This window comes from Eleutherodactylus coqui, chromosome 8 (genome assembly GCF_035609145.1).
Source record: "Eleutherodactylus coqui strain aEleCoq1 chromosome 8, aEleCoq1.hap1, whole genome shotgun sequence".
Lineage (NCBI taxonomy): Eukaryota > Metazoa > Chordata > Amphibia > Anura > Eleutherodactylidae > Eleutherodactylus > Eleutherodactylus coqui.
This window is the reverse complement of record NC_089844.1, coordinates 93,096,437-93,122,988: the sequence shown is the minus strand read 5'-3', so window position 1 is coordinate 93,122,988 and position 26,552 is coordinate 93,096,437. Positions and strand designations below refer to the sequence as shown.

At 43.5% G+C, this 26,552-nt stretch overlaps 2 protein-coding genes across 5 annotated transcripts in view; one reads left to right on the top strand and one right to left on the bottom strand.

Annotated features, from left to right (window-relative positions):
• LOC136576607 (sterol 26-hydroxylase, mitochondrial-like) overlaps positions 1 to 8,658 on the top strand; it is a 45,193-nt gene extending 36,535 nt beyond the window's left edge. The window contains exons 8-9 of the mRNA XM_066576043.1: positions 102 to 302; positions 6,604 to 8,658. Coding sequence (XP_066432140.1) covers positions 102 to 302; positions 6,604 to 6,720 — 318 coding nt within the window. The 3' untranslated portion in view covers positions 6,721 to 8,658. The remainder of the gene's footprint in view (positions 1 to 101; positions 303 to 6,603) is intronic.
• Positions 8,659 to 13,282: 4,624 nt separating this feature from the next.
• BCS1L (BCS1 homolog, ubiquinol-cytochrome c reductase complex chaperone) lies at positions 13,283 to 26,529 on the bottom strand. Of its 4 annotated transcripts, none has more exons than XM_066576039.1 (8): positions 26,393 to 26,529; positions 24,285 to 24,657; positions 22,371 to 22,510; positions 18,787 to 18,981; positions 18,614 to 18,677; positions 18,113 to 18,282; positions 17,201 to 17,318; positions 13,283 to 13,621 (listed from the first exon to the last, which is right to left on the bottom strand). In XM_066576039.1, exons 2-8 carry the CDS (start codon positions 24,602 to 24,604, stop codon positions 13,369 to 13,371), a joined length of 1,260 nt encoding a protein of 419 aa, XP_066432136.1. In that variant the 5' UTR covers positions 24,605 to 24,657; positions 26,393 to 26,529; the 3' UTR covers positions 13,283 to 13,368. The 4 variants fall into 4 exon arrangements, with proteins under 4 accessions (XP_066432136.1, XP_066432138.1, XP_066432137.1 ...); XM_066576041.1 differs by having other exon boundaries at positions 26,344 to 26,471; XM_066576040.1 differs by having other exon boundaries at positions 26,305 to 26,465.
• Positions 26,530 to 26,552: the final 23 nt, after the last annotated feature.

The following is a 26,552-nucleotide window of genomic DNA, read 5'->3' as shown; positions in this document are numbered from 1 at the left end:
TTTGAAAAATCACCATAAAGAAACCTATATGATACGATCAATTAATGAGTACTTTCTAAACCTGTAATGTAGATATACTGAAAATGGCTTCTTTATTTCAGACGCAGTTCATCCTCTGCCACTATGTGCTCTCCAGAGATGAGAAAAGTTTTCCAGCTCCAAACAGATTTCTTCCACGGAGGTGGCTGCGGGGTGAGGGTATAAAGCATCATCCCTTCAGCTCCCTACCCTTTGGCTTTGGGGTCAGAGGTTGTTTAGGTCGCCGGGTGGCTGAGCTGGAAATGCACTTGGCTCTTTCTCAGGTATACGTTAATACATATTTTTAACAGGTTTTTTTTATTTAATGCAAGTAAAGATTAAAGGAAGTCTGGTAGGAGCATTGGCCATGCAAAACTGTGGATAGCGCCAGGTAGGAGCCATGGAGAGGTTTTTAAACTTTGATGCATTTATTATTAGCAACACTGTAAAAAAAGACCTTTTATTCCAGTTGCTTATACAGGGAATACTGAGTCAGGACCCCCCCCTATAACATTCATATAGCTTTTGTTTTGGCCGTTAGACACACCTGGAGGTGCCTCTATTCACCCTCCGCCGGTTATGGCTGTCGGCATCCTCCTACTTGGTGTCTGCTGCTTCGGCCAATAGGATGCAGGCACATGCTAGACCTGCCCCCTTGAAGGGCCAGTGCTTATACCTAGCTTTGTCATCCCTATCCTATCCTAGTAGTCTTTGGGTTATTTAAGGCACCTTTTCCAACTGGAAGTTGCCTCAGCAAAAAGTTTCTAGCAAAGGTGTTATAATATTTGCCTTGCTACCTGCTTTTACTCTTGCCTGTATACCCAGCTTTACTAAACTCTGCTTGTCTTGACCTCGGCTTGTTTTTTGAATACATCGTACCTGATTGTCACCTGTCTTGGCCTCTATCCTGATGTACATATTGCATGAACTTCATCTATGCTGACCTCGGCCTGTTACACTGACTTTGTTCTTGCCTTTTCTTTTGGTACCACACTCTGGTGCCTTTCAGCCAGCCTGGGTCAGTTGTCACTACAATGAGACTACTCCTGGTAAAACAACCAGCGGGTTCCTAGTAGCTAAAACCATATCCCTCTAAAAGGGCTTAAAAGGTGCAAACCAGAGGACTCTTAGGCGCTGCCCTCAGAAGGAAACTGAAGCCAAATTAATCAGTGACACAGGAGGTCCACACCTGCTGCGTTACACCTGTATAGAGGTTAGAGACATAGTTTGTCTTCTAAGACAACCTTTTTAAAGAGAAGCTGTCACCTCCGAACAGCAACATAAAAATCAATGGGAGTGTGCGAGCACAATGGTCTGAAATCCGTCAGATTTTCAAACCACGCATGGATTTCACCGGCATAAATATTTGGAATGAGAGAGCAGGCGAGTTTTAAAAAATGCATCCCCTTGTTCCATGTCACATCCCCGAACAGCACTATAACTTAGTTTATGGTGATGTTCAAAGATGACAGGTTCCCTTAAAACGGCCAAAACCTTGAGGGAATAAAAAAGAAAAGATGTCAATTTTGGTGGCCAAAGGTCACCCAAATACATAAATATGGGTTTTTATTAATGTGCAAAGATCAGAATAATGAGGGAATATACCTATTAACGAACTGGTAGTGGAGTGATTTCCAATGACGAGTGGTAAATTGTTATGATAACGGTTAATCAAGAGGAGGAGTCCATTGAAAGGAGAATCTCTATGCTAATGGGGTATTAACTCTTTAGTGACCAAGCCTGTTTGCGCCTTAATGACCAGGCCAAATTTTGCAAATCTGACACGTGTCACTTTAGGATGGAAACACACCAGAAAGGTTTTGCATATCCAAGCGATTCTGACATTGTTTGTTTTTTCGCCACATGTTGTACTTCATTTAGGCGGAAAAAAAAAAGACCGATAGAATTTGTGTTTATTTATTAAAAGCGCCAAAATTGGGAAAATTTTGAAAAAATCGTCATTTTTTCGCAATTCCAACTGCAATATCTCAAATATGTGCAAACATAATATAGAAATTTTTCCTAAGATATATATTTCCATCCGTTTACTTTATTTTGGGCGCACATTGGAAAAACTTTCGTTTTTTTTTTAACCATTTAGGAGACGTACAAATTTAACATTACTTTTCAGCATTTTGAGGAACACGTTGTTTTCCTACACCAAGCCAAGATTGGAAAGGCTCATAGAAGTCAAAATGATAGATACCCCCACTAGTAACCCCATTTTAAAAACTACACCCCTTAACGTATTCACTGAGGGGTGTCATGGGTATTTTAACCCCGCAGTTTTTTTTTAGGAGTCAATGCAATTTAGAAGAGAAAAACTAAAATTTCATATTTTTGCAAATATGTCATTTTAAAGACAGGAATTTTTTCTATAGTACACATGAAAATGAGGATTTGCACCCCAAAATGGATACCCTGTTTGTCCTGTGCTCAGAAACATACCCATTGTGGCCCTAATCTTATGTCTGGATGCACAATGGGGCCCAAAATGAAAGGAGCAACCGGTGGCTTTCGGTACAGAAATTTTGCTTGAAGGAGATTTAGGCCCTATTGCACACTTGTAGAGCCATTGAGTGACCAAAACGATGGAGAACGCCCACAAGTGACCCCATTTTGAAAAGTAGACCCCTTAACGAATTTATCTAGGGGTACGATGACTTTTTTGACTTCCCAGTTTTTGAATGAATCCTAGCCAAGCCGAAGGAAAAAAAATTACGATTTTCATTTTTTTGGTAATTCTGTCATTTCAAAAGCAGTTTTTTTTGTACAACACATATATGAATGAAGACTTGCACCCCAAAATGGGTACCCCTGTTTGTCCTGTGCTCAGAAACATACCCATTGTGGCCCTAGTATTACGTCTGTATGCACATTGTGGCCCAAAATGAAAGGAGCAACCGGTGGCTTTCAGAACAGAAATTTTGCTTGAAGATTTAGTCCCCATTGCCCACTTGTATAGCCATTGAGTGACCAAAACGATGGAGAATCCCACAAGTGACCCCATTTTGAAAAGTAGACCCCTTAACGAATTTATCTAGGGGTACAATGACTTTTTTGACTTCACAGTTTTTGAATGAATCTAAGCCAAGCAGAAGGGAAAAAATTATGATTTTCATTTTTTTGGCAATTGTGTCAATTTAAAAACAGTTGTTTTTGTCCAGTGTACATAGGAATGAAGATGTTCACCCCAAAATGGATACCCCTGTTTGTCCCGTGTTCAGAAACATACCCATTGTGGCCCTAATCTACTTAAAGGACCCATGGCTAGGCCCATAAAGGAGGGAATGCCCGCTGGATTTCAGGGCAGAACTAAATAAATTCCAGGCCCCATTGCCCACTTATACGGAAAAAAATTGACTTCCTAAAAATAATCCCCCCCGCCATCCCCATTTTTTGGCATTCCTTAAATATTAGATAAAGGTAATAATATAAGCTGTGTTTTATGTCCGAAGACAGGGGTAATTACGGAGGCTGGTTGGGTTGGGCACATGGGGCAAGAAAACCGGGTATTCCGCCTCCTCTCATGCTTTTTGGGGGGTATTTCGTAACCTCAGCGGCAGGTATGGGGTGTAAAAAGTGGCGCTCTGTGAGGCTTTGGAATCTTGCTGCGGTGCAGCAGTCTCACAGAGAAGGCGCTCAACAAGCTGCTCCTGGAACTGCATGAAGGCGAGCGTTCCCGGGGCTTCTTGTAAATTACGGATTACAGGTAGCGGACTGAATAACGCTGGGCTCACACGGCCGTATGCAGAATCCGCTTGCGGAGGCCAGCAGCGGATTCCAGCTGTGAGCCCGGCTGTGACCCTGCGTACGGCCACGTAATGTACTGCGCATAACTGCCTATTCACACAGGCGGTCGTGCGCAGTACACCGTTGTTTGTTTATATTTCCTGCGCCGTCGCTTAGAGATGACCCGGGTACCCGCACCCCGTACACAATGTATTTGCATATGGGCTGCTAGTATATCAGCAGTCATAGAACACAATGGGCTCTAGGTCGCGGATATCCACGGTAAAATATAGCATGCCATGTTCTGTTTCTGCGAGTGGATTCCGTAATTTCGACCCACTAATTGGGGGGAATTGTGTAATCCAATGCGATTGTTCAGTGGATTACCGCTGATCAAGCGCATGCAGAACCCGTAATTCTTCTCCGGTCATGTGTGACCGGCCTAATGTTATATCGCTAATTTATCACGTGACCGGGGACCGCTCAATGAGGCCACCGGTCACTGCTCCAAGCACTCAGTGACCATTGGTCGCTGGGAGCAAGGAGATTTAAAATTTCCTGGGCTCCCCGGCTCCTGCGAATGTGTCCGGCATTTTGCCGGCGGGCGCATGCGCAGCAGCCGGAAGGGTCCATGGAGGATAATCGCATCTGGATTCAAATGCGGAAGCCTCCGAGAAGATGTTTCATCTCCCCCCATCGATCGCATCGGTGAAGGGAGATGAAACTGCCACTTTTTAAATAACTTTTACGTGATTGCCATTATGCATTGTATAATGGCGATCACGTGACCAGTAACCGCTTACCGCGGCTCCCCGTGACATCTCCAGGCTCTTGGCTACCTTTGGTAGCCAGGAGCAGGGAGATTTTAAATTTCTTGGGCAATCTTTCACTTTTGCGCATGCGTCCGCCATCATGCTGACGGGCGCATGCGCTGAAGCTGGGGTAATGTCCGCAGATGAACATCCCATCAGGGAACAAATCCGGGGACCTTGGGTACGTAATTTCATCCCCCCTTACGGATACGATCCGTAAGGGGAGATGAAACTTTAACTTTTTTTAACTTTTAACTTTTTTTTTTTTTTTTTTACTTTTTAACTTTATATGATCACCGTTATCTGATGGATAACGGTGATCATATGACTGGAAACTGCATACAGCGGTCCCCAGTCCTATCTCCCTGCACTCGGCTATCTGTGATAGCCGGGTGCAGGGAGATTTTAAATTTGCCGGGCTCGCCGGCCTTCTGCGCATGAGCGCCACATCGGCTCATGCGCAGAAGCTAGCGGGGGGTCCGGAGACCGGCCGGAGGACATGGAGGAAGCGGGGTGAGTATTTTCACCTCCCCTCATGGATCCGATCCATGAGGGGAGGTGAAACTTTTCTTTTTTTAACATCTTTATTCACTTTTCCGCGATCGCCGTTATCCAATGGATAACGGCGATCGCGGTACCGGGGACCGCTCACCCCGCTGACATCTCCTGCCTCCCAGCTACCTACAGGAGCCAGGAGATTTAAAATTTCCAGCGCCGCTGGGCCTTCTGCCCATGCGGCTGACGTAATGCCGCCTGGCGTGCATGCGCAGAAGGACGGCTTCGGGACCCGGAGGACCAGGACAGCGGGGAGCAGTGCGGCGGACCCGGGTGAGTAATTTCAGCTGAATCTTTAACTTTTTAAAAACTTTTTAAACTTTTATTTGATCGGCGCTATTGATTGGATAGCGCCGATTGCATTGCCGGGGGGGGGTCCCCCCGCAGCCCGGGATGACAGCTCCATGCTGTCGGCTACCTGCGGGCACCGACAGTATGGAGCTGTCACGTCCAGAGCCCGAGGTGCTTTATTATCTGTAGGACGCATGTTTTTACGTCCTCATAGAATAAAGCCCACTTCGGGAGGACGTAAAAAGGCTATGGCCCGGTCGTTAAGGGGTTAACTATGTGTTGGTGTTAGCTCGCACCAATGGGCAATGTACTAGAGGAAACACTATAGGTAAGTTCATACGGACGTACGTACGCAGACTGTACACAACGGCACTCAGCTCAATGAAGCCAATAAATAGTGTGACATTGCTGTTTTTTGCAACTCCTTTAACACTTTTCAATCCTTTTTTTTTTTTTTTTGCAATTATATTCATGTTCTGCCCATAAACGATTGGCGCTCTCTGCTTGTTAAAGCCAGTACTACAGGTGGTATTACGTCGGATAGGAGCAGTCAACCAAGTACAGTTAAAAAAGAAAACCCTCTCGGATGTCTTCTAACATCAAAGCTGTAAAGGATAAATTATAATATCGGAAGATGTCTGACAATTGAACAGAAAGAGTTAAATAGTTTTTTTCGGATTATGTAATCAAGGCAAATTTCTTTCCAAAAAGTAGTGCCACACCTCCCATATCTCGTGTTTGGTATTGCAGCTCAGCCTCATTGACTTCAATAGAGCTGAACTATAACATTAGATGCAACCTATAGACAGGTATGGCGCTGCTTATGCCAGCAGCCCTGTTTCTGTAAGGGCTCCCCTAGGTGTATGTGTCCTGCGCAGGGCGCACGTAATATGTGGTGCTAAAAGCCCATTGATTCCTATTGGGCCACTCACCCCTGCGTTTTTTTTTTTTCATGTATAAAAAAAAACTGCAACATGTCCTATTTTGGTGTTTATTACGCATCTAATACGCGCCAATATAGGCTGTTGGGATTTAACGCGAACAGCGTACTTTGCGTGTGTGAAGAATATGCGGACACATACGCTCGTGTTAGTGAACCCTAACCCTTCAGGACCCGTACATTCCATAGTCAGTAGGGGTCGTATCATTATTTATTGAAGATTCATGATGTTCTTGTCCCTTTTTAAATCCACAGTTAATAAAGAAGTTCCGGGTACTGCCTGACCCCAACCTCGGGGACGTACGAGCCAAAAATCGTGTTGTCCTTGTGTCAAACAAGCCAATCAACTTGCAGTTCATTGAACGCCAATGAGGAAAATATAAGTATAATGTCAATATTCTGATCCCAGAGATGGAAGAACTGAAGACAAACGATGAAAGATTCCATTAACTGGAAATGAGAAACAGCGAAGACGCTGGCGTCCGACACAACACGCTTCTAACGAAAAACAATTAAAGGGCGGTTTCAGCCTCAACAAATAATAAATTAATGACTGCAAAAATAACTATATTAACTAAATTAAACTTGGGGAAGCTCCAGGACTGCTGCTACTCATGTCCCCCCCCCCAGCCCCCCCAACCCCTGTCCTGTATCCCCCTTCACTCCCTGCCATACGCCGAGGAGCCTTTCAGCCCTACCGCGCCTCTCACACCCTGCACACACTGCAAATAACCATATGAGTGGTGCCTGGCACTCCTTACTGCCCGTGGTGCCCTACAGCAACAGCTGGTTGACGCTACTATGCCGAAGAGTTGCTGCCTTTATTCTTGGTCCCTCTTTAGGAACCTTTCACGTGGGGTGGAATTAGGACGCACGGACATTTCTGCATCACAATGTTATCCGTAAGGGGCTTGAATCCTGCGCTTCTTAAAATCCGCCCATCTTTACATCAAATCTGCAAGCTTAAAGGGGTTGTCCCGCGCCGAAACGGGGTTTTTTTTTTTTTCAACCCCCCCCCCCCGGTCGGCGCGAGACAACCCCGATGCAGGGACCTAAAGAAAGCTTACCGGAGCGCTTACCTGAATCCCCGCGCTCCGGTGACTTCTATACTTACCGGTGCAGATGGCCGCCGGGATCCTCTTCCTCCGTGGACCGCAGCTCTTCTGTGCAGTCCATTGCCGATTCCAGCCTCCTGATTGGCTGGAATCGGCACGTGACGGGGCGGAGCTACACGGAGCCGGCATTCTGCACAAGCGGCTCCATTGAAGAGAGCAGAAGACCCGGACTGCGCAAGTGCGGCTAATTTGGCCATCGGAGGGCGAAAATTAGTTGGCTCCATGGGAACGAGGACGCTAGCAACAGAGCAGGTAAGTGAAAAACTTTTTATAACTTCTGTATGGCTCATAATTAATGCACAATGTACATTACAAAGTGCATTAATATGGCCATACAGAAGTGTATAGACCCACTTGCTGCCGTGGGACAACCCCTTTAACTTCTGCAGCAGAAAAGCTTTCTACTGCAGAATTACGGTACATCTTGCTGGACCGTTGTTGCGTATTTCAAACGTACAAGAGGTGTTACTCCGTAAATAAAGTCTGCAGGAAAAAAAAAAAAGAAATTGCACAAGACGTGCTGCAGAAAGCATTCTGAAGTTACAAATGTAACAAAATCCGCGCAAATTGACAAAATGCACATCGGTGCTGGGTCCTGCCGAGAATTCCGTACCGTGTGGAAGATTCCTTAGAGAGCAGACACTGCAGGGACTAATAGATCTCAAGCTTTAACCCTTTCTTGACCAATAGAGCTTCGGGATAGTATATTTTCAAGTTTAATATATATTTTTTTTAATTCACAGTCTTATTAATATATTTTGTTTTCTTTCTTGTGGGACGTTCAGGCCTCTCTTATTAAATAGAAATGGAATTGCTCTCTTTTTGCTTTGTCTGTGTCCACTTGTGCAAAAATCTGTGACTTTTTTTTTTTACACCAGAAACTGGCGTTAAAGGCTTTGTGCATGACCCCCAGTAATTTAAATGGCCCAGCATTGGATTTTTCCTGCTCCTGGTCATTGGAGTAGGAGCCTGCATGTCATTCCTGTACAAGCCTTACATAGGTTGCTTTAAAAACATGGCGTCTAACGTAGGACCAGTTAGTGACCGCCGTAAAAACACATTTGGCTGCAAATAAAGCATTCAGGATCCTGTTAATAATGAATGGACTTTTATTGGAAAACATCACAATTCACGTCTATAATTAAAGATTCATTATGAGGTAACGATAGTTCTTTCTTTGAGAACAGAACATTTCTTCTGCCCGGGGACCCTGCAGATTCCGCCGGCACTAATTACTGGTAGATGACGGGCAGGATGCGCTCATTATAGACTGAAGACCGTTAATAACTGATGTACGGAATTTACTATTCACTAAAATGGAAATCTTAAAAAAAAACTGTTCCAATTATGCTAAACTGTCTCCCCCTCTCCGTCCCTTGTCGGCTGCCAGCAATGGGAGGGGGTGGGACGGGAGCTTATCGGCTAGCTCCCGTCCCACCCCCTCCCATTGCAAACAGTCAGCTCCCTTCTGTGACATAGGAGTCTATGCAGTGGCCAACATGTTCCGGCCAGGAAGATAGTTCCTGAACTAGGTTTCCTGGCCGACATAAAAGTGCCAGGCCCAAAATGCGCTCCTATGCGCTATCTTGGTTGGCCGGGCGCTTTTACGCCGCAGGAATACGCACATCGGAACTGATGCATTGTAAACCAATACATCCGATGGGCGGCATATATCAGCCGTGCATAAAAGCACGGCCGATATACGCTCGTGTGAATGAAGCCTAAGATTGGTTTCAATGCATGCGCAATACGCAGAGAATAGAATCCATTGATGTCATTGTGTTGATTCACATTTCGGTTTTGGTGCTTGCATTTCAGTCACACAAAAAAGATAGAATATGTTCTATTCTGAGTATTTGTACACCAAAGGTCCCCATAGAGGGTGTACAAATGCACATGTAATATGCAATGAGATGTGTGAAGACCGCTGCGCAATTCAGCTGGAAAAACATGGCACACAGCATGGGCAGTTCTGTGCGCAGTATTGTACAATGGAATCACTGAAGCTGGGCCGCAGCAGGTTCTCCACACCTGAATCCACCTAGACCAGTGGTTCTCAACATGGGTGTTATTTTCCCCTGGAGGGCGTTTTTACTACTCAAGGGGACGGTGGAACGAATAGGGGAGTCAGGAGGGCGTTGACACATAAAGGGGGCATTCTGTGTTTGCTTTGTTGATTTTTATTTTTTTTTCCATCTAGTAATTACATTTCTCTAAAAATGAGTAGTGATAACTTGGTTTTTGGCAGTAACCCGTCCAAAAACAATTGGTGAACTCCGAAACCGCCAAAAACCAAGGCAATTATTTTCATGTGAATCACTTACATGTAATGGGAGTTGTGTGCAGCCTGCGCGCCTCTATCATAAAATGTATGACTTTTATAACGCCATGAATCCGCTACAGATCAATAACACTGGATAGCTTACAGCACAACCTAACCCGCAGTATTTCATAATACTGCTGATTGGCTTCAACCGTTTGAAACTTTCACTTCGGTGGGTCTCTAGCAGTTGTAGTCTTAGTGGACGCCAAGTGTCTTTTCAGAACATTGATATTAACCACAACTCCCAGAGACCCACACAATTGAAAGCTCCAGCCAATCAGCGGCATTATGGAATACAGTGGGTTAGTTTGTTCTTTAGGTTATCCAGTGTGATTGATCTGTAGCAAAGTTATAAATGTCATACCTCATTATATGATAGAGCGACATAAGCAGTGCATTCTTGAAGCATACTTTATAAAAATGGCTGAGAAAAATAAATTAAAAGCAAGCAGGAAAAAAGGACACTGCGCTCCTTAAGGAAAATATCCTCTGGTATCAATAATCGATATAACACCCGTTTATTCTGTACAACGCGTTTCGTCGTTTGGACTTTAACTGGTGTTAGTGGGTCCCTTCTCAGGGTCCTGCTAAACACCGGGTGAGTCCATTTAATATATTCTTTTTTAGTCCTAGGGGCTATATCTACTTAAACTCCCTTGTGGGCGCTGTCCTGACATAGTTTTTAATTATTATTTTGCTGAGAAAAAGAAATGCCATCAATGTTCAAATGAATACTTGAAATATGGATTCATACCTTCTCCTATAAATGGACAGCTTCCCTTGTGCCTCGTTTGTGAAAAGGCATTTTCGAATGAAGCTATGAAGCCTTCGAGCCTGAGTGATCACCTTGCAAAAATGCATTCAAAGTGGGTAAGCCAGTTTTATTTTTCCAAGGTTTAAAGTCAAAGTTTGTGAACCACAGCCCTGTAGGCAAGCTAATTGAAAAATCTGCTCTCAATGCTGACAAAGGCCTCCTTGCTTCCTATAAAATCTCTTTATTAATAGCGCAATGTGGCAAATCACATACTATTGGGAAAACATTTGTGTTACCCACAGTTAAAAAGATTGTCAGTACTATGCTGGGGCCTGACGAGAGTGCCATGGTGAAATCTATTCCTTTGAGTAATGACACCGTTTCAAGAAGAATTGATAAGATGGCTGCTGATGTGGAAGAAACTCTTTTGGACGTGTTAATGCAAATTGATGAGTCAAAGGTTAGAGACAATGAAGCATTGGTCCTAGCTTACATTTGTTACATTAATTGAATGAAGAGGTAGTGGAGGAACTGTTGTTTACCAGAAATTTAACCACCGACACAAAAGGCTCCTTTATCTACAAGAGTGGAAGAATTTTTCCAAGAAAAAAACAACAACATCCCTTTAACAAATGTGCTTGCTTGTGCAACCGCTGGAGCTGCATCCATGATTGGTCAATATTGCGGATTTATATCCTATGTAAAATCTGCTATTCCTGGCATAATAGCAGTTCACTGTGTGATATATCGGCAGCACCTTGTTACTAAGCATTTATGTGAGAAATTGCATGATTCTCTGCGCTGTGTAATTAATGCTGTTAAGATAAAAACGCACTCTTTGAATGAACATCTTTTCTGCAAGCTCTGTCAAGGCCTTGACAAAGAATTTGACCGTCTACTCCTACACACTGAAGTGAAGTAGATTTCAAGAAGAAAGTGCTTTACGACTCTTCTATGAACATTTTGACACAGTAGTCTAGTTTCTTCAGCCTATTGACCCATTTGTCGTGATGCAATCTAACTATGATGTCTTGACGATGCCTATCTCGCAGACATATTTGACAAACTTAACAAGGTCAACACAAAGCTACACGGAGACAAAATGAATTTCATGAAGACTAAAGGTATAATCTCTTCCCTCATTGCCAAACTGGACCTTTATACCAATAGCCTGAGTCAACATGAGATCTGTCAGTTTCCAGAATAAAAACATACATGGCTGCAATGTGTGCGCCTGTCCTAACCTCATGCTACCTGAACCCGATGATAGGTTCTCTTTAAAGATGTAAAGAATCCTAAATAGTCATATAATACATTTAGCAACTTTTTAACAGACTTGAAGTTTGCATCCCTCAAAAAAAATAAAAAATCTCTGCTTGCTGTCAATATAATTCTAGTTTATCCCATTCCCAAAGGTTAAAAACTAGTGTTTAGTGAACAGTGGTTAGCACTATTGCCTCGCTGTCCTGGTGTCTTCGGTTCAAATCTGAGCAAGGATAACTACATGGAGTTTGTTTGTCCCCCTGGGTTTGTTTATTCTAAATAAAATGTATACACGCTAAGGGAATTGATATGAAGACGAAACAAACACAGGGAGTACATACAGTACAAACTCCATGTGGATGTTGTCCTTGGTTAGATTTAAACCTACGATCCCCAGCGCTGCAAGGCAACAGTGCTAACCACTGAGCCACCATGCTGCTGCTTCCTCTTAGGTTCAAATCTGACCAAGGACAGCATCTGCTTGGAGCTTGTATGTTGCTCCCCGTGTTTGTGTGGGTATCCTGTTCATAATAATCACCTTAAAGTACATATATTTATGAAGAAAGAAACAGATGGAGATCATACAAACTGCGTGCAGATGTTGTTCTTGGTCAAATCTGAACCTAGGACCTCCTCAACATTGCAAAGCAACAGCAATGGCTAACCACTGAGCCACATTGGACCACCACCAAGTTGCTGTATACCACTTTTAGGGGTACTGGTAAATTTCCAGTTCTGTTCAAACTAATTCAGAAAGTTGCAAAAAGTTGGCTGAACCGGCCAAACCAAAAACTTTTCAAAAGTTCACTTAACACTACTGAAAACTTATACTGATTTTTTTCTAACATACACAAGGGCAGAGTTTGTTACAATATCAGAATTTCCCCTTTACTACGCAATAGGCCTCATGTCCCACAGGCAGGTTAGATTCGGCCCCTGATTGTGGCAGAGGACACTTTTTTTACCTGTGTGGGTCTTCTGTGGACCTCTCTGGGTCTTCTGCCGACCTCTCTGGGTCTTCTGCGTCCATAGCCAGATCAGCTTTCTTCTGTATGGTGAATGTGTACGGGAACACCAGCCGGGGCGCCACTTGCATACGCAGTACATTTAAATTTTTTCTTTTAACTTCTGCTTTTCCATGGTATCCGTGGCCCGGATGGCTTTCATTGACTTCAATGGAAGCAGTCCGTGCGGAATACGCAGCAATAGAGCATGCTGCGATTTGTTTTCTGGACCACGTCTGCAAAATAATCTGCATGCTTTTATTAAGCTGCGGATGCCCATGCTTTCCTAGGGGTGGCTTGAATTGCGGATCGTCCGCACGGGTGTCCTGCAATTCAAATCCGCCCGTGGACATGAAGCCATACTCTGGAGTGATCAGAATGGGTTCTCCGCCTCTGTGCGTAAGCTACAAGAATGTTTGTTTGAGACAGCAAGCACAGATCTTAAAAATAATGAATAATTGCAACACAAAATATATTCGAAAGTCGCAGCACATTTTATCATACATTATTATTTTAGGATAATACTGGAAATCCCAGTTGAAATGCGTCTTTAGAAGTCCTTTATGCAGCTAGAGAATGAATGTTCTTAATTGATGCTTGAGGGTCATTTTTGTGCATCATGAAGTGACCCTGTACTTGGGCTGCACTAATCTTCTCAAAGGTGTTGAGCGCCGTGTCCGCAAACTCCTCTGCTGCTGAACTGGCCTGGTCCGGGTAAAACCTCTGAAACATCTGCGTCAGCTGCCACCGGGTGCAATGTCCTATAAACTGCTTGACATCAACACGGCCCGGACGGATCAACGCAGGGTCCAACCTACGATTTCAGAGATATAAAGACACCACAGCTCGTATCATAGTAGTTATTCTGGATAGTCTTAATCTACATATGGTACCAGTACAAACAGAAAATAACTACATTTCACAAAAATGTGTGTTTTTAAAGTTTCATACACTGAATGATCACTGCATTAGGAACAGCTGGCATATGACATCTTGTGATGAGTTACTCTGTACCACATGATGGCTGCATCTGTGCAGCAGAAGGCAACATGGCAGTCATGGGTAAACATGGTGACTTTGGCCACAGACTGTTGGTGCCCAGAGGTGTGCTGCCAATATTTCTGAAACAGTTGCAATTGTTGCTGTTCCCAAACCATGGTATCAAGAATGTGCCAAGACTGGTTGAACCATGGACAGACATCCAACAGATCACACAGCGGCAGGCCACGTCTGGTTGATCCTAGAGGTGAGTGTCAGGTGGCACGTCTTGTATCTCAGTAACAACGTGCCACAGTGAACTAACTGACCCAGCTGTACAACAGCGGAGAGATTAGACACATTTCCACAATGACCATGTAAGCACACCTTGCTCAATAGCCGAAGACAGACAAGGCTGCCCCTAATGATCTCGCATAATCACCAACCATGTCTTGCATCAGGCCAAGAAAGACGTCATTGGAGACTGGACACATGGTAGAAGGTTATCTAGAGTAACAAGTACCATTTTCCTGCTGAACCATACGGATGGCCGAGTCCGCATCGGGTATAAACAGCATAAAGCTGTATCCCATCTGTACACCACTGGTATTTAACAGGCCAGTAGTGGCATGTCATGGGCTGTAGCGTGTTTTCCTGGTATGACCTAGGACTGTTAGTCATCATACCACAATCCTTAAATATTGAACACTACAGGGATGTGTTAGCTGACCATCTGCACCCATATCTTCTTCCCCAACCACATGCAATATTTCACTAGGACAATGCTCCGTGTCATTGAGCTATGATCACGCTTGGTATATGCTGGAAAGGGCTGTGAGATTTGCTCCCGCTAATCCGCAAACTATGCACCAACTGAACATGTTCGCCACCTTGTGAATCTGTTCTCTGAGGTCTAAAAGCTACAATTGCCATTAAAAGGTGGACCAAGCCATTGTGGAGTGGGTGTTCATAATGCAGTGATCCTTCAGTGTACATCATCTCAGTATTAATGGCATGCATGTGGTTGCAGAAGTCAGAGTGCAGCTCTTGAAGTGACTACATACAGTATAAAACATTATGTAGCGTAAGGACAGAAGGCTGAGTCAACCTTGAGTCAGCTACCTGAACCAAGCGGGGATTGAACTCGCAACCTTCAAGTCATGAGCGAGAGCACTCTGCACCACAGGAGGCTCATTACGGTCAGTGTTCCCGCCCCCCCCCCCCCCCCAAAAAAAAAATACATAAGTACAAAATAAATTAAAAAACCAAACTGTCTGTAGTTACACAACATTATAAGCAGTAAATTATAGGATGATGACTATTTACAGCTTCTCTGGACAGATCTAATACTTCTCATAGCTGAGGGCTTGATACAATTGTATCCAGTTTAGACAATCATCTGTGAGATAAATACTTTGCACTCCAGACTGATACATTGTGACAAACTATCGGACAGGGGAGATATTTGTGCTGCTGATGTGTTTAGCTCACAGAGGATTGTCTAGACTGGATACAATTTTTACAAACTCCTAGCTGCGAGATGTATCAGGTCTGTACAGGGTTTCATGCACTAGATGCAAACAAGAATACTCCCGTGCACTGACAGCAAGCAGGGATCTTGAAAAAAATAGTGAGGATGGGAAACAAAAAGTACATTGCAAACCTATCGAACTTTTCATTAGACAATGAGTAAACTTAAGGCTGTTCTGTCATTAGAAAACAAAAGTTCTATACTTACCAATTCTCCCCAGTCGGCTTGCTTACCGCATCTTTCCCCCACCAATCTTCTCCTGACTCCTGCAGACACCTGTGTCACCTTACTGCATGCGGGAGTGATTCTTCATCTTCCGGTGATGAAGCATCTATTCTCTGCAGTCTCCTTCCTGCATGGCAATGTACCCAGTCACTAGTGACATAGCGCTCATAGCCTAGCAGGGAGTGCCGAGCTAATGCCGAGACTGCACATGACTGTGTCTCTGCAACAGTATATGAACTCTCGAGGCAAGACAGCGCGCATACGCAGTTTAGGCAATACACTGGCATTCCTTCCTAGGCAGTGAACATTATGTCCCCAGTGACGTAACCTACAATGACCATGGGAAAAAGAATGCAGAGAATGGACACTCCACAACAAGAAGGAGATCTGGCAGGTTTGCGGTGAGGTGACCCGGGGGACTGGAGAAGATCAGCGAGGAGAAGATGCTTGAAGCAGGCTGCCTGGGGAGGAATAGGTAAGTGTTGATTTTTTTTTTTTAAATGATAAAACCCCATTAAGGCCGCTTTCACACAAGCGACAAAATTGCACAATTTTGCCGCAAGAAAACACATGTGAAACCCATGCTTTTTAATGCGTTACTTCACATTTTCGCTTTTTTCTCTGATGCTATTTTGCAAAAAAATAAAATAAAATCGCGGCACGCTCTATATGGCCGTGATTTTTTGCAGCCCACAATTCCATATGGAGCCTTCTTTTTTGACGCATTGCAATGCAAAAAAATCGTGGTTTTTGTGCGATGCGACTAACGTATAAAATAAGCCCTATCCTGCAAAAAAAAAAAAAAAGCCCTAGCTGCAATTCCCACCCCCCACCAAAAAAAAAAAGATGAGATGAGCGAGCACGCTCGAGTAACTGCTTACTGGTCCAAACGTGCTCGGGGGAGGGGGGGGGGGGCGGCAGGGAGACAGAGAGATCTCTCTCTCCCGCTACCCCCCAAGCATGCTCGGACCAGTAAGCAGTTACCCGAGAAGAGCGATGCTCACTCGAGTAACTGCTGTATTCGAGCGCGCTCGCTCATCTCTAATACTTACCTTAAAGGCTCGGTCCATGTCCTCCCGCTGCTCTCCGGAGCTCCATGGCAGGACCCGGACCGAGCCTTTTAGGCAAGTATCCACTTTTTTTTTTTTTTTTGGAGTGCAGCTAGGGCTTAACCTTCTTGCAATAAAATCCACAAGAAAACGCATTGCTGTCACTACAAGATCGCAGGAACAAAGCTGTGATTTTGTAGCGGCAATATTGCTGTCGCCCTTGTGAAAGAGGCCTAAAGCGATTGTCTAAAAATTCCACAAAATGTCCACTATCTGTGCAGTCTGTGAGAAATTTGTCCAAGGTCAGGTTGAATCCATCTCTAGGAGGGTAAAAAGGGCAGGGGCGGGGCAGCAGGCGGAGCTTAATGCCACGCTGTTAATTCCCATCAGGCTTACTATTCAGTCTAAGACCAATGAATAGTGTTGCCTTAGGCTCCACCTCGTCAGCAGCCCCTTTCGTTGTGGGGATGCGTTCATCCCATCCTAGGACGGGGTTCTCACAGGCTGCACAGCCACCAGGCATTTTGCTGAATTCCTGGAAAATCCCTTTAAGTTACATTGAACAGGAATTCTCATTTTCCCAGAAGCAAATAACACTTCTCTATCCTACCTGTCAATGTGATTGGTTGTCATAAACACTATACGAGCTTCTGTGGAAGCGACACCATCCAACGCGTTTAACAGACCGCTGAAGGTCAACCGACCAAATCCTTGATACGCAGTGGGATCTGAAAGGAAAAATGGAGACTTGTTCTACAGAGCTGCTATCCCTGACGCCCAAGGAATGAGAAAAATCACAGCCTAATGAACATCTACAACATATTGCGCAGCTGCATTCACAATCTTCTAGGCTTCAGTGTTTGCACATAGCTTGTTCTGGCGATTGGCGTTCTGAGACAAGTGAACTTTTTTTCTGTATTATAGGAGCTCAGTTAGGCTGGGCTCACATGAACGGGTCGGATTCCACGTGTGGATAGGCTTAGTCGAAGACCTGCGATCCTTTGCAGAAAGTAATTGCGATTTTCCGCACGTATGAACGTATCATCTGCGCAAAAGGAAACTCGCAATCAGGGAATGACATTAGAACATCGCGCAGGCAACAGTCCAGGCAGAAATTCATAGTTAATCCGTTCTGCAGCATTTTTTCCATTCCTGCCTAAAACTATTGCATAGTACTGTACACTATATATGTACATCACCGTTTCCCAACTCCAGTCCTCAAGGCACCCCAACAGGTCATGTTTTCTGGACTAGTATTGCACAGGTGATGTAATAATTGTCGGTGCCTCAGGCATTGCTACAGGTGTTCTTTCTATAGGATATCCTGAAAACATGACCTGTTGGGGTGCCTTGAGGACTGGAGTTGGGAAACATTAACATATTTGTGTGTATGTATATGTTCATGCTGCGTTTTATAGCATACGTTCCATATTATAATCATATCTCACACACATTCATTCATACACACAAACGTAGCAGAGAGTCATCAGCACAATGTGATAGAACACAGCTTGTCCCTTACTCTCCTTGGCCAGGTCCCGACTAACAAAGGCAGCATCGACATCCTCTAGGAGAATGATGCTCTGCTGCGGAGCGACGCTCAAGAGGTGATTTAGACGGTCATCCGAGAGGCTGTTATCACTCAGGCTCATTAAGCAGATGCTGTACTCCAGTTCTCCAGCCAGGGCTGTGCTGAGAGAAAACAGTAATAGTGTCTAATGAGATGAAGCAACCAGAAAGTAGAACAGTCATCTAATACAGCAATTTTCCCCCTAAAACAACATTCCTAGTAAATTCTTTAGTCACCAAGTTTTCAAAACTTTTATTGAGCCTCGTCTTACTGGCAATACTGGGAAAGTTGAGATCCAGCATCAAGCCAGACCCCAATTTGCTGTAACTACTATATAATTAGAGGTTATTCAGTTTTAGGCTTATTATAAGTAGCAGTATTTTAGTGCTCTCCTCTACACCTCTGGCTACAATGTAGAAGTCGTGATTAGAAAACGTCACAAAAGGTACTTACATAAAACTGCTCTTCCCACATCCAGGTGGCCCATATAGGAGATATCCTCTTCTGTACGGGATCCCTGCAATTTAGAGCCGAAATTTAAGTGAAAATGACATAAAAGTGAAAAAAAGTAATAATAAATCTTTTCCCCTAATAGACTGATAATGTTCTACAGCTCATCAACTTGCCTCGGTCACTGTACCATTTAGGATTGTCAATAAATCCTTTCACATCCTGAACAATCTTATCGGAAATTCCTTCTTCTAGCACTACGGAGGTCAGCGGCCGCCTGCGTCTTGGGAAACCAAACGGTCGCCATTCAGTGCCCATGGCAGTGTACATGATGGTCTTCCCCTCTTGCTGACGTAGAGCAAGTTCTCTAGCTGTACTTGATAAAGACACCAAAATACAAAATGACAAAAATAAAATATTCCATACTGAGCAGTATTATAGTAGTTATATTCTTGTACATAGGGGGGGCAGTATTATAGTAGTTATATTCTTGTACAGGGGGGGGGGGGGGCAGTATTATAGTAGTTATATTCTTGTACAGGGGGGGGGGGCAGTATTATAGTAGTTCTATTCTTGTACATAGGGGGGGCAGTATTATAGTAGTTCTATTCTTGCACACAGGGGGCGGTATTATAGTACTTCTATTCTTGCACATAGGGGGCGGTATTATAGTACTTCTATTCTTGCACATAGGGGGCGGTGTTATAGTACTTCTATTCTTGCACATAGGGGGCGGTGTTATAGTACTTCTATTCTTGCACATAGGGGGCGGTGTTATAGTACTTCTATTCTTGCACATAGGGGGCGGTATTATAGTACTTCTATTCTTGCACATAGGGGGCGGTATTATAGTACTTCTATTCTTGCACATAGGGGGCGGTATTATAGTACTTCTATTCTTGCACATAGGGGGCGGTATTATAGTACTTCTATTCTTGCACATAGGGGGCGGTATTATAGTACTTCTATTCTTGCACATAGGGGGCGGTATTATAGTACTTCTATTCTTGCACATAGGGGGCGGTATTATAGTACTTCTATTCTTGCACATAGGGGGCGGTATTATAGTACTTCTATTCTTGCACATAGGGGGCGGTATTATAGTACTTCTATTCTTGCACATAGGGGGCGGTATTATAGTACTTCTATTCTTGCACATAGGGGGCGGTATTATAGTACTTCTATTCTTGCACATAGGGGGCGGTATTATAGTACTTCTATTCTTGCACATAGGGGGCGGTATTATAGTACTTCTATTCTTGCACATAGGGGGCGGTATTATAGTACTTCTATTCTTGCACATAGGGGGCGGTATTATAGTACTTCTATTCTTGCACATAGGGGGCGGTATTATAGTACTTCTATTCTTGCACATAGGGGGCGGTATTATAGTACTTCTATTCTTGCACATAGGGGGCGGTATTATAGTACTTCTATTCTTGCACATAGGGGGCGGTATTATAGTACTTCTATTCTTGCACATAGGGGGCGGTATTATAGTACTTCTATTCTTGCACATAGGGGGCGGTATTATAGTACTTCTATTCTTGCACATAGGGGGCGGTATTATAGTACTTCTATTCTTGCACATAGGGGGCGGTATTATAGTACTTCTATTCTTGCACATAGGGGGCGGTATTATAGTACTTCTATTCTTGCACATAGGGGGCGGTATTATAGTACTTCTATTCTTGCACATAGGGGGCGGTATTATAGTAGTTCTATTCTTGCACATAGGGGGCGGTATTATAGTAGTTCTATTCTTGCACATAGCGGGCGGTATTATAGTAGTTCTATTCTTGCACATAGCGGGCGGTATTATAGTAGTTCTATTCTTGCACATAGGGGGCGGTATTATAGTAGTTCTATTCTTGCACATAGGGGGCGGTATTATAGTACTTCTATTCTTGCACATAGGGGGCGGTATTATAGTACTTCTATTCTTGCACATAGGGGGCGGTATTATAGTAGTTCTATTCTTGCACATAGGGGGCGGTATTATAGTAGTTATATTCTTGTACATAGGGGGCGGTATTATAGTAGTTATATTCTTGTACATAGGGGGCGGTATTATAGTAGTTATATTCTTGTACATAGGGGGCGGTATTATAGTAGTTATATTCTTGTACATAAGGGGGCAGTATTATAGTAGTTATATTCTTGTACATAGGGGGCAGTATTATAGTAGTTATATTCTTGTACATAGGGGGCAGTATTATAGTAGTTATATTCTTGTACATAGGGGGCAGTATTATAGTAGTTATATTCTTGTACATAGGGGGGGGGCAGTATTATAGTAGTTATATTCTTGCACACAGGGGGGGGCAGTATTATAGTAGTTATATTCTTGCACACAGGGGGCAGTATTATAGTAGCTATATTCTTGTACATAGGGGGGGGCAGTATTATAGTAGTTATATTCTTGTACATAGGGGGGGCAGTATTATAGTAGTTATATTCTTGCACACAGGGGGGGGCAGTATTATAGTAGTTATATTCTTGCACACAGGGGGCAGTATTATAGTAGCTATATTCTTGTACATAGGGGGGGGCAGTATTATAGTAGTTATATTCTTGTACATAGGGGGGGGCAGTATTATAGTAGTTATATTCTTGCACATAGGGGGCAGTATTATAGTATTTCTATTCTTGCACATAGGGGGCGGTATTATAGTAGTTCTATTCTTGCACATAGGGGGCGGTATTATAGTAGTTCTATTCTTGCACATAGGGGGCGGTATTATAGTAGTTCTATTCTTGCACATAGGGGGCGGTATTATAGTAGTTATATTCTTGTACATAGGGGGCGGTATTATAGTAGTTATATTCTTGTACATAGGGGGCGGTATTATAGTAGTTATATTCTTGTACATAGGGGGCGGTATTATAGTAGTTATATTCTTGTACATAAGGGGGCAGTATTATAGTAGTTATATTCTTGTACATAGGGGGCAGTATTATAGTAGTTATATTCTTGTACATAGGGGGCAGTATTATAGTAGTTATATTCTTGTACATAGGGGGCAGTATTATAGTAGTTATATTCTTGTACATAGGGGGGGCAGTATTATAGTAGTTATATTCTTGCACACAGGGGGGGGCAGTATTATAGTAGTTATATTCTTGCACACAGGGGGCAGTATTATAGTAGCTATATTCTTGTACATAGGGGGGGGCAGTATTATAGTAGTTATATTCTTGTACATAGGGGGGGGGCAGTATTATAGTAGTTATATTCTTGCACACAGGGGGGGGCAGTATTATAGTAGTTATATTCTTGCACACAGGGGGCAGTATTATAGTAGCTATATTCTTGTACATAGGGGGGGGCAGTATTATAGTAGTTATATTCTTGTACATAGGGGGGGGCAGTATTATAGTAGTTATATTCTTGTACATAGGGGGGGGCAGTATTATAGTAGTTATATTCTTGCACACAGGGGGGGGCAGTATTATAGTAGTTATATTCTTGCACACAGGAGCAGTATTATAGTACTCGCATTCTTGTACATAGGGGGCAGTATTATAATAGTTATATTCTTGTACATAGGGGGGACAGTATTATAGTAGCTATATTCTTATACATAGGAGGCAGTATTATAGTAGTTATATTCTTGACATAGGGTGCAGTATTATAGTAGTTATATTCTTGTACATAGAAGGTAGTATTATATTATATAGATTTTTGCAGATAGGGGCAGTAATAAAGTATATTCTTGTACATAGAGGGCGGAATGGTAACAGATTCTCTTGGTCCTACCTTCTTGCAGAATATTGAAGAAAATATCACGATTGGTCCCTATCGCAGTGAAAGTAACAGACTCCCAGGGGGTTCCGGTGTGTAAGTCAATCATTTGTTTCTCACGATTTCTCTCTATTCTGATCCACTTATTTCGATACCTTAAGAAAAAAATGGGTATTTAACAGTTTATTTAGCAGTTTCTCAACTACATGTGTTCCAGGTGAAGCTGGAAGGCAGTCAATTTTGCCTACATTAGATTGCTCTTAGCTTCTTGAGACTGCTGATAGCATATCTGCCTAATTATGCAGTGGTGCATCCCCTGCTCCCGTATAGCTAAGCGAATTTTCTCATCAGCTGGGCGACAACTCTTAAAAAAAACTGCTTATTGCAATTGATCTTTTCAATTTGAAACTTTCTTAACTCAAGTTTATTGACATACAGATACATAAATTGGATATCAAGGGAAACAAACTCAAGAGGTTTTGTTGCACAACATCAGAAATGTTTTCCACACCAGAGATGTCCAATGAGAGCGGCTTTGTCACCGACACACATACAGCCTGTGGTCAAGTTCTTTGCATATACTGCACATTGTAGCATATCATGAGTGATGTGTCCTCGCAGATCACACATGGTGGCATGTAGACTCTACCCTTAACACTCACCTGGAGACAGGTGAAAAAATTTTTTTTTTAAAAAAATCACAAGGTGTAAGGTCTGGGGAACGAGGAGGCCAAGAAAAATGTTCAAGAGGTGCACGGCCAATCCATGTGTTTGGTAGTCACTTATTGAACTCTCTTCTGACTTCATTGTAAATATGAGGGGGAAAGGGGCGCCCCGTTCTGTTGGAAGATGAAACCCTGGATCTCCTGTTCTGGCAGAAGCCATATCTGCAGGGATCGTATACCAAATCCCCGGAAAGGTTTCTTCTTGGAGAAAGAGGCCGTAGACTTTCCTGCAGGTTATAGCACAAAGCCCATTCACCTTGGTGGAGTCGCCCGTACACTCCACGTAGATGGGTGGGTTTTCCCTCTCCGATTCAGACATTGTTTCTTGCCTGAAAAGTGGAAGGCGTCTTCATCACTAGACACTAAAGACACCATGACACCATCGCTTCCCATTGCAGTCTGCAGACTCTCACAGAAAGACTGTCGCTGCGCTTTGTCAGCCACTTTCAGGGCCAGTAACTATTACAATCGGTAGAGATGACACCACAAACATTTGCGCAGAATCCTCTGCATAGTCGGCGGCGGGACGTCCATTTCTCTGCTTGCACTGACGGTGGATTTCTGAGGACTTCGTGTGAAACTTGCATGGACGCTCTGCTGTTTCCAGCGCAATGATTTTCTCTTACAGATGCAACCTTTTTGCTTAAAATTGGAGTACCACTTACGAATTGTGCGCCCGCTGGGGGGTCTTCACCACACTTTGCTCAACAATGATGTTGTGTACTAACAACAGGCTGGTTAAACGCTCTCCTGTCTTCGTTGGCAGCCATTTGTTTCATATCCCACTAGCGACGATTACAGCAGAATAAAACTTTTTGGGTCTCATTTAGTAAAGCGGTCTACCAGTAAGATGTCTTTGTTGCCCATAACAACCAATCACAATGCAGCTTTCATTTTACCTAAGCAGCTTGAGAAATCAACGCTGCGCTGTGATTGGTTGGGCAATAAGAATATCATACTGGTGGACAGTTTTGCTAAACGAAAACTTTTGTTTCCATTGATATCAAATCTCTTTATCTGAGGGTCATTAAACGGGAGTTAGGAGGGGTTTTACACCAGGAAGATCATCAGTAATAACCCTGTATATGTAATGGAGGCCATACTGGTTATCATCTATCCCAGAATCAGACAGACACTATGAAGTGTTTGAACAAAACATTTTAGACCTCTTAGCTGGAAATGCAACTAATAAAGAGACACTTACCAAATGAAGTGATTTCCAGGACTTGGCACAAAGTCAAATTTAGTGCTGATCCGGCCGCTCTCGTGCTGTAGATACGACGTCTCCACGCTCAGATGTTGCGTACTCTTGGCGTGATGAGAGATCCAGCTCAGTAACCAATGGTAGCTCTTGTCTTTGCTGGGCACCTCCAGCGTTATCATGTAATGTCTTCTGAATGCCACCATTCCTAGTTGGGCACTTTTACGGGCTAATGCCAAAGCAGTGCCCACACCTACCAGTCCAAAGCCTGCCCCAAAGTAAGGGTTGTCCTTCAGGGCCGCCAGGAAGTCCGAAAATGGCATTTTGACAGTTGATGGAACTTGACTGGAGTTGTGATTATCTCCTCTGTGGCATTCTATCAAGACAGTGGGAGTTACTGGTCAGTGTCAGGATGGTGAAATATACTGTAATACACTGTGTAATGCAGTTACTCTTCTGCTCCCCATTGCCGAAGCCCCCGTGATGGTCTATAGTGATGCACTGTCTTATGATCGTGTTGACCAATCACTGTACACTGCAATCACTGTAGACTGCAGTGATGTTGTTTCTATCCATTGGGATTTAATGTTCGGTGGCAGAAATTTTGTTTTCCTTTTCTTTTTGTTTTATTAGAGAGGGGGGGAGGGGTGTTCCATATATTTGTATTTTATTCTGTAACTTATTCTTGTAACAACCTTTTAACATCTACGTTCCCCATTATGTCACATAAGACCTCTGGAGGTCATTCACTCTGTCATTAGCTGTACTTATTTTGCAGTTCTCCACTGTAGCTGGAGCCCCGGTTACAGCAGTCACTGGCGGAGCTCAGCTAAATCCGCTAAGGCCAGCTTCATACGGGCGTATTTGCGTGCGCAAAATTTGCACATGCAGTATTGATTTCAACAGATTCATTCACAATTCCGTATTTTGGCCACACAAAAATAAATAGATGCTCTATTTTTCTTCATTTTTGCACATCAAAGGTCCTATAGAAGTCAATGAGAGTTGCACAAAGGCGCGCACAATACACAAGGAGATGTGTGAAACACTGCATAATTCTGCTGGAAAAAAGAACAAATCAAGAACTTATTAGACAAATTAGCCATTTCAATCAGCGCGTCTTTGTTTGCCGCACAAATGAACGTGCCTTGCGGGTGCAAAAACTACAGTAAAATACGCCAATGTGCGAGAAAAAAAAAAAAAGCATTCTCCATTATGCAAGAAACGCTCAAATACACATACGCCCGTTTAAGGCCGGCATAAGACCCAGCAGCTGCCCTTGTACGAGGGCATGCCGGAAATCACATAATACAAGAGCTATGTAGACTGGAAAAGAGAAGAAGACTAAACCTCTTCTGTCTTCTCCTCGGGGTCCTCGGTGGTCTCTGACAGCCGGACACCCGACCAGTCCTGCTAGACTGCAGAAGCAGGAGCTTTAAACTTGCGCTGTATATTTACGATAATGCAAGATTAAGGCCTCATGTCCACGGGGAAAATAAAATTTAAAATTCACAGCGGGTCACCCGCGTGCATGATCCGCACCTAAAATTTCCAATTGGAATGGATTGACCACCCGCGGGTAGATGAATAGCTGTGGATGGTATGTTAAAGTGATTTACAAATTTCATGCGCGTGAAAAAAAACGTGACAACCTCCATTTAAGTGCGGATCACGCGTGCGGGAGCTCGTAGACCTCATAGCTCAATTGATCTCCCGCATGAAAAAAAAAAGGAATTTAAGCTCATCCGCAGAAAAAAAATCCACGTTATATATCCGCAGCGAACCTGATTTTCCCCGTGGACATGAGGCCTAAAGCCTGGCGCCAAGCACCATATATTAGTGGCGCTTAATCCATATCAGGCTCGACTGATAAGCATTCCCCAATTTCAAAAGTTGTGTCATATTTTATAGAATTGCTTGAAAATAGACTACTCAACACGGAAGCAGCATAACTAATACAAATATTAATAATTACCATCTTATAAGAGAAGAAAAATTAAAATGCAGATTTCATGTAACATACTTGTGCCCGCTCTCACCAGGTACAGGACTATACATTTACTAGGCACAGTATGGGTGCAGTCCCTCACACATGACACGGTATAACCTGCCTTAGACGGCTCCTTTGCCTCCAGAGGTCACAGCTCCTTCTTTACTGAAGCCTGTATCCAGCATGTCTCTACTACTTCCTGCTCTTTGCGTTCCACGCCTCGCTTGCCTTCAACGTCTGCGTTCCGAGGCGCTGTGAATGAACGCCTGCCAGGTCTGTGC

What these genes read in the sequence shown, in the direction of transcription:
- BCS1L (XM_066576039.1), bottom strand. Translation starts at nt 24,604, where the DNA reads ATGCCATTTTCGGACTTCCTGGCGGCCCTGAAGGACAACCCTTACTTT. An exon ending in TCGGGACCTGGCCAAGGAGA is followed by an intron (nt 17,319 to 18,112) that starts GTAAGGGACAAG and finishes TTTTCCTTTCAG; the next exon opens with ATCCCACTGCGTATCAAGGA. An exon ending in ACAACCAATCACATTGACAG is followed by an intron (nt 13,622 to 17,200) that starts GTAGGATAGAGA and finishes CTGAAATCGTAG; the next exon opens with GTTGGACCCTGCGTTGATCC.